We start from the raw sequence: 15,014 nt of genomic DNA, 5'->3' as shown, positions 1-15,014 counted from the left end.
GAACCGCTTGAGCTGCCGCAGCCGCATGTACTCTGATTTTACACGCTTGCGCCAACAAACCGGTCCCTTCTCAGATTTCTTCCCAGTCTGGCCCATGATTATTCTAAAAGCAATGGTTTCATATTAAAATCACTAATCTAACCAGCCTGAATATGATCACTTGTGTTTTCATCCCCAGCAAACGAACGATCAACAAAATAAACAGTACGTGACAGCGGTGACACGCGAGAAGGGTGCTCCCTGGGGCTGCAGGGCTACACCCTTAAAACAGTTCATTCTCCATGTACGTTCTGATTGCATACACCTTTTTTTTTTTTTTTTGGAAGATTTTATTTATTTATTTGGCAGAGAGAGAGAGACAGCCAGCGAGAGAGGGAACACAAGCAGGGGGAGTGGGAGAGGAAGAAGCAGGCTCCCAGCGGAGCAGGGAGCCCAATGCGAGGCTCGATCCCAGGACTCCGGGATCACGCCCTGAGCCGAAGGCAGACGCTTAATGACTGAGCCACCCAGGCGCCCCTGACTGCATACCACTTTTAAAAGGTATTTTTACTGACAAAGGTTCTCTACTCCTAAATAGCAGCCGTCTTACAGAAACGTGATCCCGTTACAGAAATGAAGCATACTACGCTAAGTTACTAAGCTAGTTTTTAGTCCATGAGGCACGCTTCCAGAGGAAAACAATGTAGACACGTTACTCTAAGTCTTTCATCATTAAGTCAGCAGGTACAGGCATAAATAACACAAGTGAAAAAGAGAAATCTGAAATAGAAAAATTTACATCCAGCACTAACAGTAGAAAAGATACAGTACAACGTACAACAAATGTACAAATGAAAGTAGTCCGCTGCACACACTTTTTAACCGTGCTTCTTGCCGTAAACCCGGAGAAAAGTCTGTACTTCTGCCTCTTCTTGTGCCACCTTCACTCGCATGAGGGGTTTCTCTGCTAGCAAACCAAAAATGGAGCAAATGCCACGTAAATTCTTCTGCCTTATCTTCACAGTTGCAGGCTCTAGGAACAAATTATGCTTAAATGCGGTAACAGCCTATAGTCCCCCATGTGCCTAAGTCATACTAGAGCCCCCATTTTAAGTCTAAACAAGTGTCCTCTTCTAGACCATTTGCTTCTCAAAGTATTAAAATCATACTTGTACCTTCAAAAGATTAGGACATTTCTCTGTCAGACGGTGCAAAGGTGCCACATTAAGGATGTTTGCTTTAATTTATCTAAGAGCAGAAGAAAGCCAGAATATTTTAGATAAAAGGGAAGGGGGAGACTGACGTTCTGGAAAGAGCCGCTGAGCAGCAGAGGGGGTTAGACAGGGCCGCGGTACAGTCTTTGCACGAGAGAGGAGGGTAGCTTCTCCCACCACACTGGTGATAAGAGGAAAGTAAAGGAATTCAAGTCACTTAAGAGGAAACTTGGTGATGACTTAAATATGGGAGCGGATGATGTTCTGGCTTGAACGTAACTGAGTAGAGCTTCAATTACCTGTCCACAGAAAACCCTCGGGCACGGAGAAATCGCCTAAGGAGACAAGATTTAGAGGAAGACAGCCTAGAGGTCAGTGGGTAACCTTCTGTCAGAATACCCACCCACCAATGACAAAGAAAGCAGCCTCGTGGATTACTCAGGCTGAAAGAGGGGCAAGATAAGCACAGGATAAAGGGACTACTAGGAACCAGGCCCCAGGCCCCGAAAGATAAGTGACAAAGATAAATACAAAGATAAATGACACAGAACTTGCCCTTGTGGAGCTTAGGTCCCACCTAACAAGGCTGAAAAGAAGAAAATGCAGTATGAAATATACAGGAAAAAGTCTGGGGGAGGAGGTGGCAAGCAAGGTGACAACTCAACCTTCAAAGCTGAGCTGGACTTCAAAAGGCCAAGAAAGAACAAAAGGGACCCTAAGGTATAAGCAGGGGACAGCTGGATATGGGGCTCTGCCAAGAGGTTAACAAAGATGGACACCAAACTAGCTGAAGACCCCAAATTACAAGCAGTGAGAGAATGAGAAGAATGAAGAGATTTCAGAACCTGAGCTAAGTCAGCTGGATGCGGCCACAGAGATAACTGAAAAGGTTCCAAGTATGACCTCGCCTTTGGGAGCAAAGGTAACAATCCTGAGACCCTAAAAGACTGGACTCAGGAAGATGATGCCATCTTTGAGGCAAAGCACAAAAGTGAAGAAGACGGAAGATGGTGAGGTAGGCCAAAAAGACACCAAAGTCAGGAAAAAAATGGGCTTTATTTAAGAAATAACTGGTAATTGTTTGCTTTCTACCTGCTAGTTAACAGAAGAGTTCAAGTAATTCTATGCAAATTATTTTCAGACATGTAGCACTTCAAAGGCCTAGGAACTAGAAGGGAAAGCCATCAGATAAAAAGGGATTATCTTGCTTCATTAGCTCACAGACTAATCACAACTAGTCCATCTGCTGCCTTGACAAATTCTTGGCCCTCGGAGGCAGGGCCCCTGCACCTGACAGAAGTCGGAGCAGGACTGCGGCACTAACTTTCCACCAGCGTGCGACACAGGTATTACCACAGTTCGCTTCTTTAAGTTGCACGTCTTCTGTGCTGGTGAAGAGGCATCGTTATGTCAGTTAGCATTTCATGTTTTCATACTAGAACTCTCCTTGTGGAGGAGTCTGGAGTCCCTTCCATGGTGTTCCTACCGTTACTAACAACGTCTCTGATGAAGGAGGTCACAACAACACAGTCTCTGACCACAGGTGTAACTGTACACGTGCAAGATCAACAGAACATTCCAAAATTGATTCTGGAACCAACCTCTCTGTAAGACAGCATGTATGGACAGATTTCCATGTTTAGAAATTTCACACAGCTCTTCCACACAAAGAAGTATGTAAGTGAAGACGTTAAGCTATAGGATGATCTGGTAAATATGCACAATAGAGAGGAAATCAGAAAACTTATGGTAAATCACCTATGGAAAACTATCCAAATACAAGGATCACGACTTCTGAATAACAATCTAAGAAACAAACCTAAAAGTGTGCAGACTGTTCTTTGAACACATAGGGATAAACAGTCTGGTCGACTAAAAAGTAATAAAATTTAAGGCACTATTTAGAAGAATGTTTTCCATCAAATAAACCCCTTCCCACTCTCGCATTTACAACATATTAAAATCATATTTTCATGTTTTTCACTCCCATAAATCCCCACTCTAAGTTCTTCAGTAGCAAGAACCATTCTTACTCATTTGTAAACTCTCAGAGCCTGGCTGTGTGCCTGGCAAATACATTTTTTCTTGAAAGAGAGAGAGAAAAAAAGAAAGAGAGAGAGCGAGCGTGCATGTGAGCACTGGTGGGGGCGTGGGAGGGAGAGGCAGAGGAAGAGGGAGAAGCAAACTCCCCGCTGAGCAGGGAGCCTGATGCGGGGCTGGATCCCAGGACCCTGGGATCATGACCTGAGCCAAAGGCAGATGCTTAACCAACAGATTCACCCAGGTGCCCCGGCAAATACATTTTTACAACAAACAAAAACAAAACACACCTACTAACGAACACCAACAGTGAACTGCTCACAAAGTCTAGCTGTGCCACAAGGTATGAAAAGGAAGGGTGGGGCCTCCCATGTGTGGGCATGGAGAATGAGGGAAATGTACCCCACTACCAAGAAACCCCCAAGCAGCTGAGTCTCAGGGACAATTCAGACCCCATGGTCCAGATGACCTACCAATCAAGAGATCCTGAATATAAAACCTGGAGCTTCTGGAATTTCTTTTTACTAAGGAAGTACTACAGGGGTAACATCAGTACCTCCAAGTGGGTTGCAAACACCCAACACACAGACTCACCGGTTCTAAGCAGGCACTAAGCCTCCAAGGGTCAGCCTGCCCCTCACCCTTGCCGGGGAGCGGCAGCCTCAAGTCAGGTCTTCCGACTCTGCTTTCCACCGTACCACAGCCCCGTAAGTATTAAGTTCTAAACATTCATATACCAGCAGAAAGAAACCTGTATTAAAATAACGTGCCACTAAATGGATGAGGATTTGTGAATATGTCCAATTTTTAAATTTCTCATTCAAAAGATTTGTTTAGTTTCATAGGTAAAACGGCACTAGTAGAATTTTTATCCAGGATGTGAAAAGGACTTCTCTTATTCAAAACAGAGTACAGCTCTAGTCATTAAAACAAGACTCTACCCATACACGGTAAAACCAAAACAACAGGTTTTCTTTAATTCAAAAGACCAACCAGATTATGGCAGGAAACCATCAAAACCTTCAAACAATGCGGTAAAACCTTACAGAATAACACATATATAGGTTAAATAAAATTAAGGAAAATTACACAGTCTACAGTCTATTTTATGAATCAAACCAAACTCTAACAGCCTGACCACCATGCCCTTGTAACCCAGCTTTGCCCCACCAGAGCAGACATGGTGTCGTTTGTGGGGATCCCCCCCGTGCCCCCCACATCAGCTCGCCTTCTCGGGAAACTTCCCACCAACGCTTCTCTGAGGACTACCACCTACATGGCACCAGGGCCCACCGCTCCCTGCCGACAGTCACCAGTACACACTGGATACATGACCAGACTGGCCTGGTCACAGGGAAAATCTCAGGAGGCTCCCTGCAAAATGAGGACAAGAATGCTCACTCTTTTCCACTAGACTCGAACCTGGATATACATTGTGCAAACAATTGCTGGAAGCCAACTCACAAACATGAAAGAAGAGCCTACAAAAAAGTCAATAACAGAAAAAGAAAAAAACACCCAAAACCAAGAAACGGACTCTAATCACCTCACCGAGCCCTGAACCAGGCGTGCTTTGCCAAACCCAACTCCAGAACTTCAGTTACATGAGCCAAGAAAATCTTTTTTTCTTAAACCATTTTGGATTAGGTTTTCTTGCCCCATGAAACACAGAGGCGTCTGAGATATATTCTTGGCGTTGAGACTGCATGTACAACAATGCCTGAATTAACAGATGCCGCGTTCTGGGGACCGCTTCCTCACTGTCATGGCGAGGGCATCACCAGAGGGACCAGGTCCAACAGTGCGGCTCAGCTGCCCGCCTGTAAGGAGCTTCCTGCATCCCCTCAGGTTTAGGCAGCCCCAGTGATGTGCCAGGACACAAGTCTCCACCTCTGGGGGACCAGGACACAAAGCCCAAAGAACCAGCTCTCTTCTCTCTCAGGTCCAGCCCGTGAAGGGCCTTTATCTGAGTGGCATCCCTGACCCTCCTTACTCAGTGACCAATGACAAGGAATTTTCAAAAAAGTTCCTACACATTTTCAGTTCCTTTGATGCTTTTCCTTTGATGATCGTTCTTCATTCCTAAATGATCTGCTGAATCAAGGCACTGGCCATCTATTTACTCTTGCTGGGTTCTGTTTCTACTTGTCTTAAGAAAACTAAATAATAAACTACATGTACTACTTAAGTAACTAAATTAATAGCATTACCTCTGACTCTTTACTGACTACCGGACTCAATAAGGTCAAATACAAACCTAACAAAATTTAAGTAATACGATTGCAATATTCTTGATGTCCCTCCCTAACTAAAACATCTTTTTACTTCACAGTAAAGACCGCCATTAAATTGCCGACTTTGAAAAACTGCCGGTCCTTCAATAGTGTTTATGTTTAAAATGCTCTGAGGGCAGCTGTTCGTCTCATTTAACAATTTCATTTTTTTCATGCTTTTTTAAGTTGAGCTCTGTGCCCAACGTGGGGCTCGAACTCATGACCCCGAGATCAAATCTCATGCTCTACGGACTGAGCCAGCCAGGCACCCCAATTTTTTTTTTTTTTAACATTCCATTTATTTATTGGACAGAGAGAGACACAGCGAGAGAGGGAGCACCAGCAGGGGGAGTGGGAGAGGGAGAAGCAGGCTCCCAATGGAGGAGCCTCACATGGGACTCGATCCCAGAACGCCAGGATCACACCCTGAGCCAAAGGCAGCCGCTTAACGACTGGGCCACCCATGTGCCCCCAGGCACCGGGGGCTCAATCCCAGCGCCTTGAGATCATGACCCAAGCCAAAAATCAAGAGCTGGCCCCTTAACCAACTGAGCCACCCAGGAGTCCCCTCATTTATTTTTTAAGTTAAAGTCCATTGCTTTAATAAACTCAAAAATAAACTGACAGTGATTAAGATTTGTAGGTAAGGAGGGAAAAAAATACAAATTTAGAGAGACATATAAATGTTACCCTTGGCAAGAGATAAAAATTAATTACCTAAGAAGCAGATCTTATGCCTAAGGAGAAATAAAGAAATGCAGCCTGTGAAAAGGAAGACGGAGGGTGAGGGATCCAGGGGCCCAGCCCCACTGCACTGCGGGCTGCCCCAGGGGCCACCTCAGGCGATCACTCGAGTATTAGGTCTCTATGGAATCTGAGGCCAGGCTGTGTTCTAGCTCAGCCAAAGTTGGAACAATTTGAGTAGCAAAATAAGTCACAACAGTATTGTATTATAACTGAATTAACAAAGTAAGTATCCATGAGTCCATGATATAAATAAGTGATTAGTAAGTAAATGGGGGAAGAAGGGACAAATCTTCCTTACGGGGAATTCCAAATAGTAATAACTCCACTCTAACGGAAGAGGTCAAACTCAGGTCCCTTCTCCGTGAGCAGGGGCTGGACTCAGTCACTTCCACAGCAGAGTCTGGCATGGAAAACAGTACTACCCAGCAGAGAAGCCCAGAAGGCACCACCTTCATCCCAAATGATTATGGATAAACCATCAGGGACAAGCCATGTTGCCATTGTATACCCCCTAACATGATGTGATAAGGAGGACATTTCACCTCTGTGGTATTCTTCCCCAAAACCTCATAACACATAATCTCAGTCTTAGCGCACAAAAATATCAGATAAACCCAAACGGAAGGACGTTTCTACAAAATACCTGACCAATATTCCTCAAAACTATCAAAAGATCATGAAAACAAGGAGAGACTGAAGAACCATCACAGGGCTGAAGGCCTAAGGAGATAAGTAAATGCTGTGTGGTGCCCTGACCTGGATCCCAGTACAGAAAAAGGACATCAGTGGAAAAACTGGTAAAATCCAAAGAAAGTCTCTAGTTTAATTAACAGTAATATACTGATGTTGGTTTCTACATTTTGACAAATGTACCAGGGTTACAGAAATCTAAACTTATTCCAAAATAAAGTTTAAAAGAAAAAAGAGAGACAGAGAGAGAGAATTAAGTCATACAACAATTCAATGTAAAAACATTCACTTTAAAATGACATCCACTTTTGGGGCACCTGGCGGGCTCCACTGGTGGAGCATGTGACTCCCAAACTCAGGGTTGTAAATTTGGGCCCCAAGCTGAGTGTAGAGATTACTTAAGAACAAAATCTTTAATTTAAATAAATAAATTTTAAAAATAAATTAATAAAATGACATCCACTTTTTAAAATGATAAACAGAACAAAAACACATAAAAAATGTGAAAATGTGATATAAAATGTTAAACCGGGGAAAAAAAACAAAAAAATGCACCAATGATTAGATATATTTAAAAACATGAAGTTAAGGGGTGCCTGTGTGGAACAGTCAGTCAAGTGGCTCTTGGTTTCAGCTCAGGTCATGACCTCAGGGTCGTGAGATCAAGCCCCAAGTCAGGTTCCACACTCAGCCTGGAGTCTGCTAAAGATGCTTTCTCCCCTTGCCCCTCCCCACTCCAGCACGTGGGCTTGCTCTAAAACAAATAAATCTTAAAAAAAAAAAAGTTAAAAAGAACAAGCAGTAATTAAGGCAGCTGGTACTTTTATAAACCTTAACTTCAAACAAAATTGAGGAGAAAATTTCCACGTATAATTGTACTATTTTAAAACTCAAATAACATTATAACTTGAACAATTTAAAAGGAGGGGAAAAAAACTCCATAAAAGCTTTAAGACGGTGTCTACTTAAAAAGATAATGCACGTTTAGGCTACACTAATAGAAATACAGAATCTGAACCAAGGAAAGTTCTGTGCCCTGATTTCACATGCACTGATCAGAAGAACCAAGAGGATTCCATACAATTCAAATCTACTTTAGTTGTGCTTGAGATGGTCAGAGAAACGTCTCTTTGCCCCAGCTCAGTACAAAGATAGCATTAAGCACATTACACAGAAAAGAGCATTTGAGTTTAGAGTTTGAATAGAGAGAAGTGTTAATATACATTCACTCATTCAACACCTATTTAGTGAACATCCAACACATACCAGGTACTATTATAGAAACTGAAGACTTAGCAGTAAATAAAACAGACAAAAATCCGTAACCCCGTAGAACTTAAAATCAACTTGGATGGAAATGATCAAAAACAAAGTAAAACGTTTAGTATGCAAGACAGTGCTGAGCACTATGAAAGAAACCAAACAGGTAAGTACAGGAAGGCAGGTATGGTAAACTGACAAACAGGAACCTGCGCCGACAGCCATCAGCCCGCTACGCGCGTTGCAAAGCCAAAGGGAGACAGAGATCCCGCCAACCAGCAAACCCAGTAAATATGCAACACAATATTTTCCAGTAAAAATTCCAAAATAATTGGATTAAACATCTATCCAATGTAGATGTCACCACTCCACAATGCTCCAGTGATCAACACAGCTTGACAAGACAATCAACTGACATTCAAGGACTGCTAGGTGCCACTGTTCAGGTTACCTACTAGGTCTGTTTGTCCTAAAGTTAACATGCCAATTTATAAAATATATTTATGCAAACAGCCATTAGCTGTGTTAGTATTATTAAGCCAAATTAGAGAAACAGATTTATTATAAAACTGGTCCTGAGGCTATGGCATTCTGTTACAAGCTCTCCTGTTGGCTATTCAGCTTTAAACAAACAGCATCATTAAATACGTGTTGCTGATATGACTGTTTAATTTGTAACTGTGCTTTGGTTTTACCATAAGATGATTTTATCTGTACATTTTCAAGGAACATATAAATAAAATTAAAGTCAAGTCAACCCTCGGATTCCATTTAACACTGAAGTTCGAAAAACCTATTAGGAAAAACTGGAGCACTAAAGTGACTCAGGAATAAAGTGAGATGGGCTCTGACTGCGTTGACAGCAACGTGAATGAAGAAAAAAGATACCAAGAGACATTCTAAAGTTAAAAGCCCAAATTAAATCCAAAAATATAAATAATTAAATTAAAAATCCAGATGCACTTATATGAAGAGGGAAAAAAAACATCAAAAGAGGAAGAATTTGGAACTCAGGATGCAAACTGAGATGTTAATTCCTCACACGGCCATTCCTAGCACAGACAAGCAGAATGATGGGCAGTTACAGGAAACACACCATTCTTCTCAAGCATCTGGTCTCAGGACCTCTTTAGTTTATCTGGGCTATAACTATGAGTAGTTAGCATCTTCAAAATTACAACCTGAGAAATTTTTAAAACATAACTCACTTAAAAACAGTAATAGCAAACCTATTACATATTAATAGAAATAACACATTTTAATTTAAAAACTATTTTCCTTTCTAAAAAAAAATCAGCAAGTGGTATTGTTTAACATTTTTGCCAATTTTTTAAATATCTGTCTTAATAGAAGACAGCTGGATCTTATCTGCTTCTGCATTCAATCTATTCCAATATGTTGTTTTGGTTAAAGAATATGAAGAAAATCCATTTCCAAACAGGCATTTAGCTAGAGAATGTTAGAGTATTTGAACAGCCTTTTGAGGTAATTGTGGACCTCATGCTTTGATATTAGACCAAAACTGTTGTATGAAAAAAGTGGCTAGTTGAGCTTGCAGTTCAACCTCCGAAGTGCTTTCCTCAAGACAACACTATTCTTCAATGAGCAGTGGTGGTTTCTTAAGATTAGTTGCATTGTAGAATCTGAAATTATATCAATAAACTTTCTGAACTCTGCTACATTAAAATTCACTGGTCTATTCATTTCAAATGGATCTTTAACCTGTGCATGATTTTATAACATCATCATTTCTCATCTGAAAAATACTGGTCCACTGGGTTATGCAGATTTTCCAGAAATTGACATATTTCCAAAAATCATATCTGGTAAGTCCACTGATCTTATCAGAAAAGTCTTTCGAGTATTCACCGGGAAGCTGTCAAGCTCACGGTGAAAGATGCAAGTCTCCCAAAAATTCTAATTTTTGCTTGAAAGCTCAAACATTCTCATCGGCAACAAATACAGTTGTTGTTTTCCTTAAAGGACAGGCTCCCTTCACTGAAAAATGTTTGCCAAATAGCCGTCTGAAAAATCTTCTTGTCTGTCAACCCCTCTTTCGAGTAAAAATGGTATTCAAGTAGAAACGTTCTCCATGAAAAAAGCAGCTAGGGCAGCTTGCAACTCAATCACTTAAGTGCTGTTCCTAGAGGCCCATCCTGCTTTGGTGTGTAGCAGAAGCGATTTACACGTGTTCCCATCTCCCGACACAGAACATTTCAAGAGTGTGCACTCAGGATCATGAGTTAATAAAATTAACAATTTTTATTACTTCATCAAGGACATTCTCTAGAACTGGTTTTTGGTGTTTTGTTTTTTGGGTTGTTTTTTTTTTTTAACTCCAAGTGCTACGATGTCAATAGTTTTTACCTACCACTGCTTTTCCACCACTGGTGCATATGTCGATACAAGGAAGGAGGAAAAGAAAGTGCAAATAACATTTTAGTATTATGATAAAGAACCTCACAGACCCTCTGAGGTCCACAGACCAGCCCTGGAGAACAGCCGCCATAAGTGTATCCAGACACCTTATGAATCAAATCATAACAATTCCTGCCTTTTCATTTGCCTCACAAGGCACCTAGAACGGGCAATATATTCAAATTATATACTTCTAAAAGACACATTTATAAGAATGAAGGCCTAGAAATCACCATTCTCGCAACTAAAAAAACAAAAACAAAACAAAGATCCATGTGAAGAATACTTAATGAGGAATACTTAGCCCTGCCAAACTACGGAATATAAATGGTAGTATGCCATACATCTGTGCCAGATCAAGAGACTAATGTCTAACAAAATGCATTTTAAACAAATTGCTTGTCTCCACCCATCTGTCCTATCCTTCACCACCGTAAGAAGGTATCATCAGTGGTCATGGTCACTCTTCTGACTCTCCAGCTACCTAAAACCACCTCATCCTACCAACCAATGCTGCATTTACTCAGACGTATCCCTGCCCCCATAAAAGAAAGATAAAATAAAAATCTTGTTCCAGGGACCTTTTCAATTCCTAGAATGCCTCTATTTGTACTTAAAAAGGAGAAAAATGACAAAAATAGATAAGCTCACTACTTACTGCCAGCCCCAAGCATTCCACCCAAACCTGCAAAACGCTAGTAGAAGAAACTTCTTAAATTTTGGTTTGAAGGACATGGGAATGCCAGAAATGAGAGGTACTATCAACCAGAATTTATGGAGCATTCTGAAAATGCTAAATCCTGTAATGCAACAGGCATTCCGGTGCCTGAACTTCAGCAGGCCACTTGCACGTGCAACCACAGCTGAGCAAGTGTCATGAACAGTGTTTATGCGAAAGAGTCTTCAGAAAACAGATGAGCCAGTGACTAGTGATCAGAAGAAATAAGGGGGAAAATACAGATCTTATTTGTAGCCTTGGGTTAAGTAGTACTAAAAATGGCACAGTACTGTGAAAAGGCACAGGAAAATTGCAGTGACATGGCAATCTTAGCTGAACAGAAAACACTGACTTGATTGTCACAGAGAAAGTGAGGAGACTGCACTAATGCATTTCCCACAAGAATAAGATCACTCTCCTCCTTCCAGCAGAAGAGTAAACTAAACTCTAAGTTCAACATGGAGTACACAGACCAGCATTCCTGTGTTTATCTGAAACACAATCAGTTTACAAAGACATGTCTTAGAAAAGAAACGGAGATCCAAATTTAAACCAATTGGAGAGGGCGCCTGGCTAGCTCCGTTGGTGGAGTATGCGACTCTTGATCTTGGAGTCTTGAGTTCGAGCCCTATGCTGGGTGCAAAGATTACTTTTTAAAAGTTTCACAAATTTAAACCAACTGGAAAACTGAACTATCATAAACGTTGTCAAGAATTTGCTTCAGGGGCGCCTGGGTGGCTCAGTCAGTCGAGCGTCTGCCTTCAGCTCAGGTCATGATCCCAGGGTCCTGGGATCGAGCCCTCATGGGGCTCTCTGCTCAGCTGCGAGTCTGCTTCTCCCTCTCCCTCTGTGATCGCTTTCACTCTCTCTCAAATAAATAAATAAAATCTTTAAAAAGATTTAAATTAAATAACTTTATTTTAAAAAGAAAGAAAGAATTTGCTTCAACAGGGGCACCTGGGTGGCGCAGGCGGTTGAGCCTGACTCTTGGTTTTGGCTCAGGTTGTGACCACAGGGTCGTGAGACCCAACCCCACATGGGGCTCTGCACTGAGCGCTGCTTCAGATTCTCTCTCTCCCTCTGCCCCTCCTGCTAGTGCTCTCTCTAAAATAAATATATCTTTAAAAAAGAAAAAAAAATTGCTTCAACAATAGAACAGATTAAACTGACATTTAGCAATAGAAGTTTTCTTTGAAAATACACTAAATCTATTTTATGAGCTAAATCCTATCCTTTCGTTGGGTACGTACTCAGTTTACCAAAATACTGCTGGAGGGAAATGAAAGGCAAAATTATGGCTCAAGAACTAAAACTATGATACACAACTCGTGATTCAAAGACAACACAAGATACGAATTATTCACCACTAGTTGGTACAAGCAAAAATGTAGGTAAATCTGATGCCAGATGCTCTTCCCTCCAGGAAGTCGGTTTTAAATCTTACACCTCTGATAAGCCAATATCTAACACAAATTTAACAACACACGCTGTCACAAAATTTTAAGAGAAACTCAATTCAGGTAAATACAAGGAGATAGGGGACAGGAATCTGCTGTTCCCAGAGCCCACTCCACGTGTTTGGCCACTCAATGATTCTAGTGCTGAAGGGTAAGTATTTTTCAGGTGGCATTGGCCCAAAAGTGTAAACCAACAACTCTGTGCTCAAAAAAAAAAAAAAAAAAAAAAAAAAAAAGATGTATTCCTCATAGTAGAGAGATGGGCTGGTTTGGGGCCTAAAGAGAAGTATTTATGATATGGAATCTTCCTAGACTTTTCATGGATTACCCTGCTGACATACTATTGCTGCCTTGCACACTGTCCTTAGGTCCTAGCCCCCAAATAAGATGCAGTTCCCTCTGCATTCTGAAGACAGAATTAAAAAAAAAAAAAAAAAAGGAAGAAAAGAAAAAAAGAAAAAAAGAAAAAGGACTGGGTAGTTCAAACTACTAAGCCCAAAGCATTTACAGAACGTCTCAGAGTGTCCAGGCATCCTACAACCAATACCATTCTCTGCTAGTTTCAGCATCTGAGTTTAGCATACACAACAGGGGGGTAAAAATGTCTGCCAGCGCCATTTCTGTAATCTGTGGACTCTAACAGAACTCTTCACTAGTGAGACCCTTCAGAAACTCCTCTGGCTCATCTCAGCCCTGAAGTGCATCTTCTTGCTAAAAACAGTAATAGTTTGGGGACAAGATGGAAGTAAAGGAGGTAGGGACAGTTATGAGCTACAAGCGTTTTCATGATTTTCCTATTTGTGAGGTTTATCAAGAATATAAATACACTGCTGAGGTACTGGAAAACTTCAAACCTTTCAGTATTATTTACAATCAATGGTATTTTTCAGTATTTGTTTTACCAAATGTATTGTCTACCAAATTTTTTATTAGTATAACATCGCTTATCACTAATAGTTAAAACCCTGGGAAACCTCTTTTTCAGCCTCCAAATACCTATGGAAATGCTATAACGAATTCACCAACCGCAGGGAAACCAGTTATATAATCCCTACAGTTATCGCTCTGAAATTTCCACACCAATATGAAGGCTTTTAGGCAGGAAAAAAGCCTTCATCCCAGCACTTCCATGTGGGAAAGGAGAATGAGAAGGCTAGGATGAGTGCCCAGCATTTGGGACTCTTAGACGCTGGGGCTAGAAAAGAAAGGATTTTTGTTTGGTAGTCCAGCTTTAACCACTGATATTTTCACTAGTACAGAATGTCTCCTCATAGAGGGTAAGAAGGAGAACATCTCACCCTTCATCTGAATAGTCCTAATGGGTGAAGACCTAGGCAACCAATAGTTTGAAGATGTTTTCTTTTCCAGACAATGTCAATGTTAGATACAGCTGGCTGTTCGGTTGCATGCTGTCAGCGGGTAACTAGTGACAAACGGTCAAGAAACTATTTTATTTCTTTAAATACAAGACTGGGGCGCCTGGGTAGCACAGTCATTAAGCATCTGCCTTGGGCTCAGGGCGTGATCCCAGCGATCTGGGATCGAGTCCCACATCGGGCTCCTCCGCTGGGAGACTGCTTCTTCCTTTCCCACTCTCCCTGCTTGTGTTCCCTCTCTCGCTGGCTGGCTCTCTGTCACATAAATAAATAAAAAATAAAAAATCTTTTAAAAAAAAATTTTTAAAAAATACAAGACTAAATTCTATTAAGAAAAATCGGAAAATAACTTTGAACTTGCCAATGCAGATACGCATAAAGAGAAACTACTTTCATTTACATTACACGCAGTACTCCCTGAACAGTACTCTGCTACTGACACTTCTGGTCACCAAATGTGTGGCAGCACCAACTGAGTGTCCTACAATTTGACTCACTTCTGACACTATCTACCTGGACAAAGCATCAGACTCCACAGGGTATGGGCTCAGTCCCACAAGACTTGTCTCACCCAACTACGGATGCCAACTGCCAAGTTCAGATTGTCACTTGGGCTCCTTACCCGCCAGCTCCAGACCAGGTTCCCATGATCCCCTCCTTGGGTTCAATTAACTTGCTAGAACAGCTCACAGAACTCAGGAAAACAGGTTCTTTACTAAATTAGCAGTCTGTTATAAAAGGATATAACTCGGGAACAGCCAGATGGAAGAGACGCTCAGGGTGAGGTATGTGGGAAGGGTGCGGGGCTTCCAGGCTCTCTCCGGGGGGGGGGGGGGGGGGGG

The 15,014-nt window shown here is 41.6% G+C and overlaps 1 protein-coding gene across 12 annotated transcripts in view; it reads right to left on the bottom strand.

Annotated features, from left to right (window-relative positions):
- EZH2 (enhancer of zeste 2 polycomb repressive complex 2 subunit) overlaps positions 1–15,014 on the bottom strand; it is a 55,114-nt gene that overhangs the window by 39,147 nt on the left and 953 nt on the right. For 7 of the 12 annotated variants that reach the window (XR_005838457.1, XM_040643849.1, XM_040643852.1 and 4 more), the window contains exon 1: positions 1–37. This exon is cut by the window's left edge and continues 21 nt beyond it. Coding sequence is in view for 5 of the 12 variants with exons in the window: in XM_040643851.1 (XP_040499785.1) it covers positions 1–96 (96 nt within the window). In the remaining 7 variants the exon portion in view is untranslated. Of the gene's footprint in view, positions 104–854; positions 1,239–15,014 lie in introns of those variants that run through there. The other 5 variants (XM_040643850.1, XM_040643854.1, XM_008697275.2 and 2 more) reach the window with 2 other exon arrangements.

This window comes from Ursus maritimus, unplaced genomic scaffold (assembly GCF_017311325.1).
Source record: "Ursus maritimus isolate PB19 unplaced genomic scaffold, ASM1731132v1 scaffold_3, whole genome shotgun sequence".
Lineage (NCBI taxonomy): Eukaryota > Metazoa > Chordata > Mammalia > Carnivora > Ursidae > Ursus > Ursus maritimus.
The sequence above is the reverse complement of the archived record's forward strand: the minus strand, read 5'-3'. Positions and strand labels throughout refer to the sequence as shown.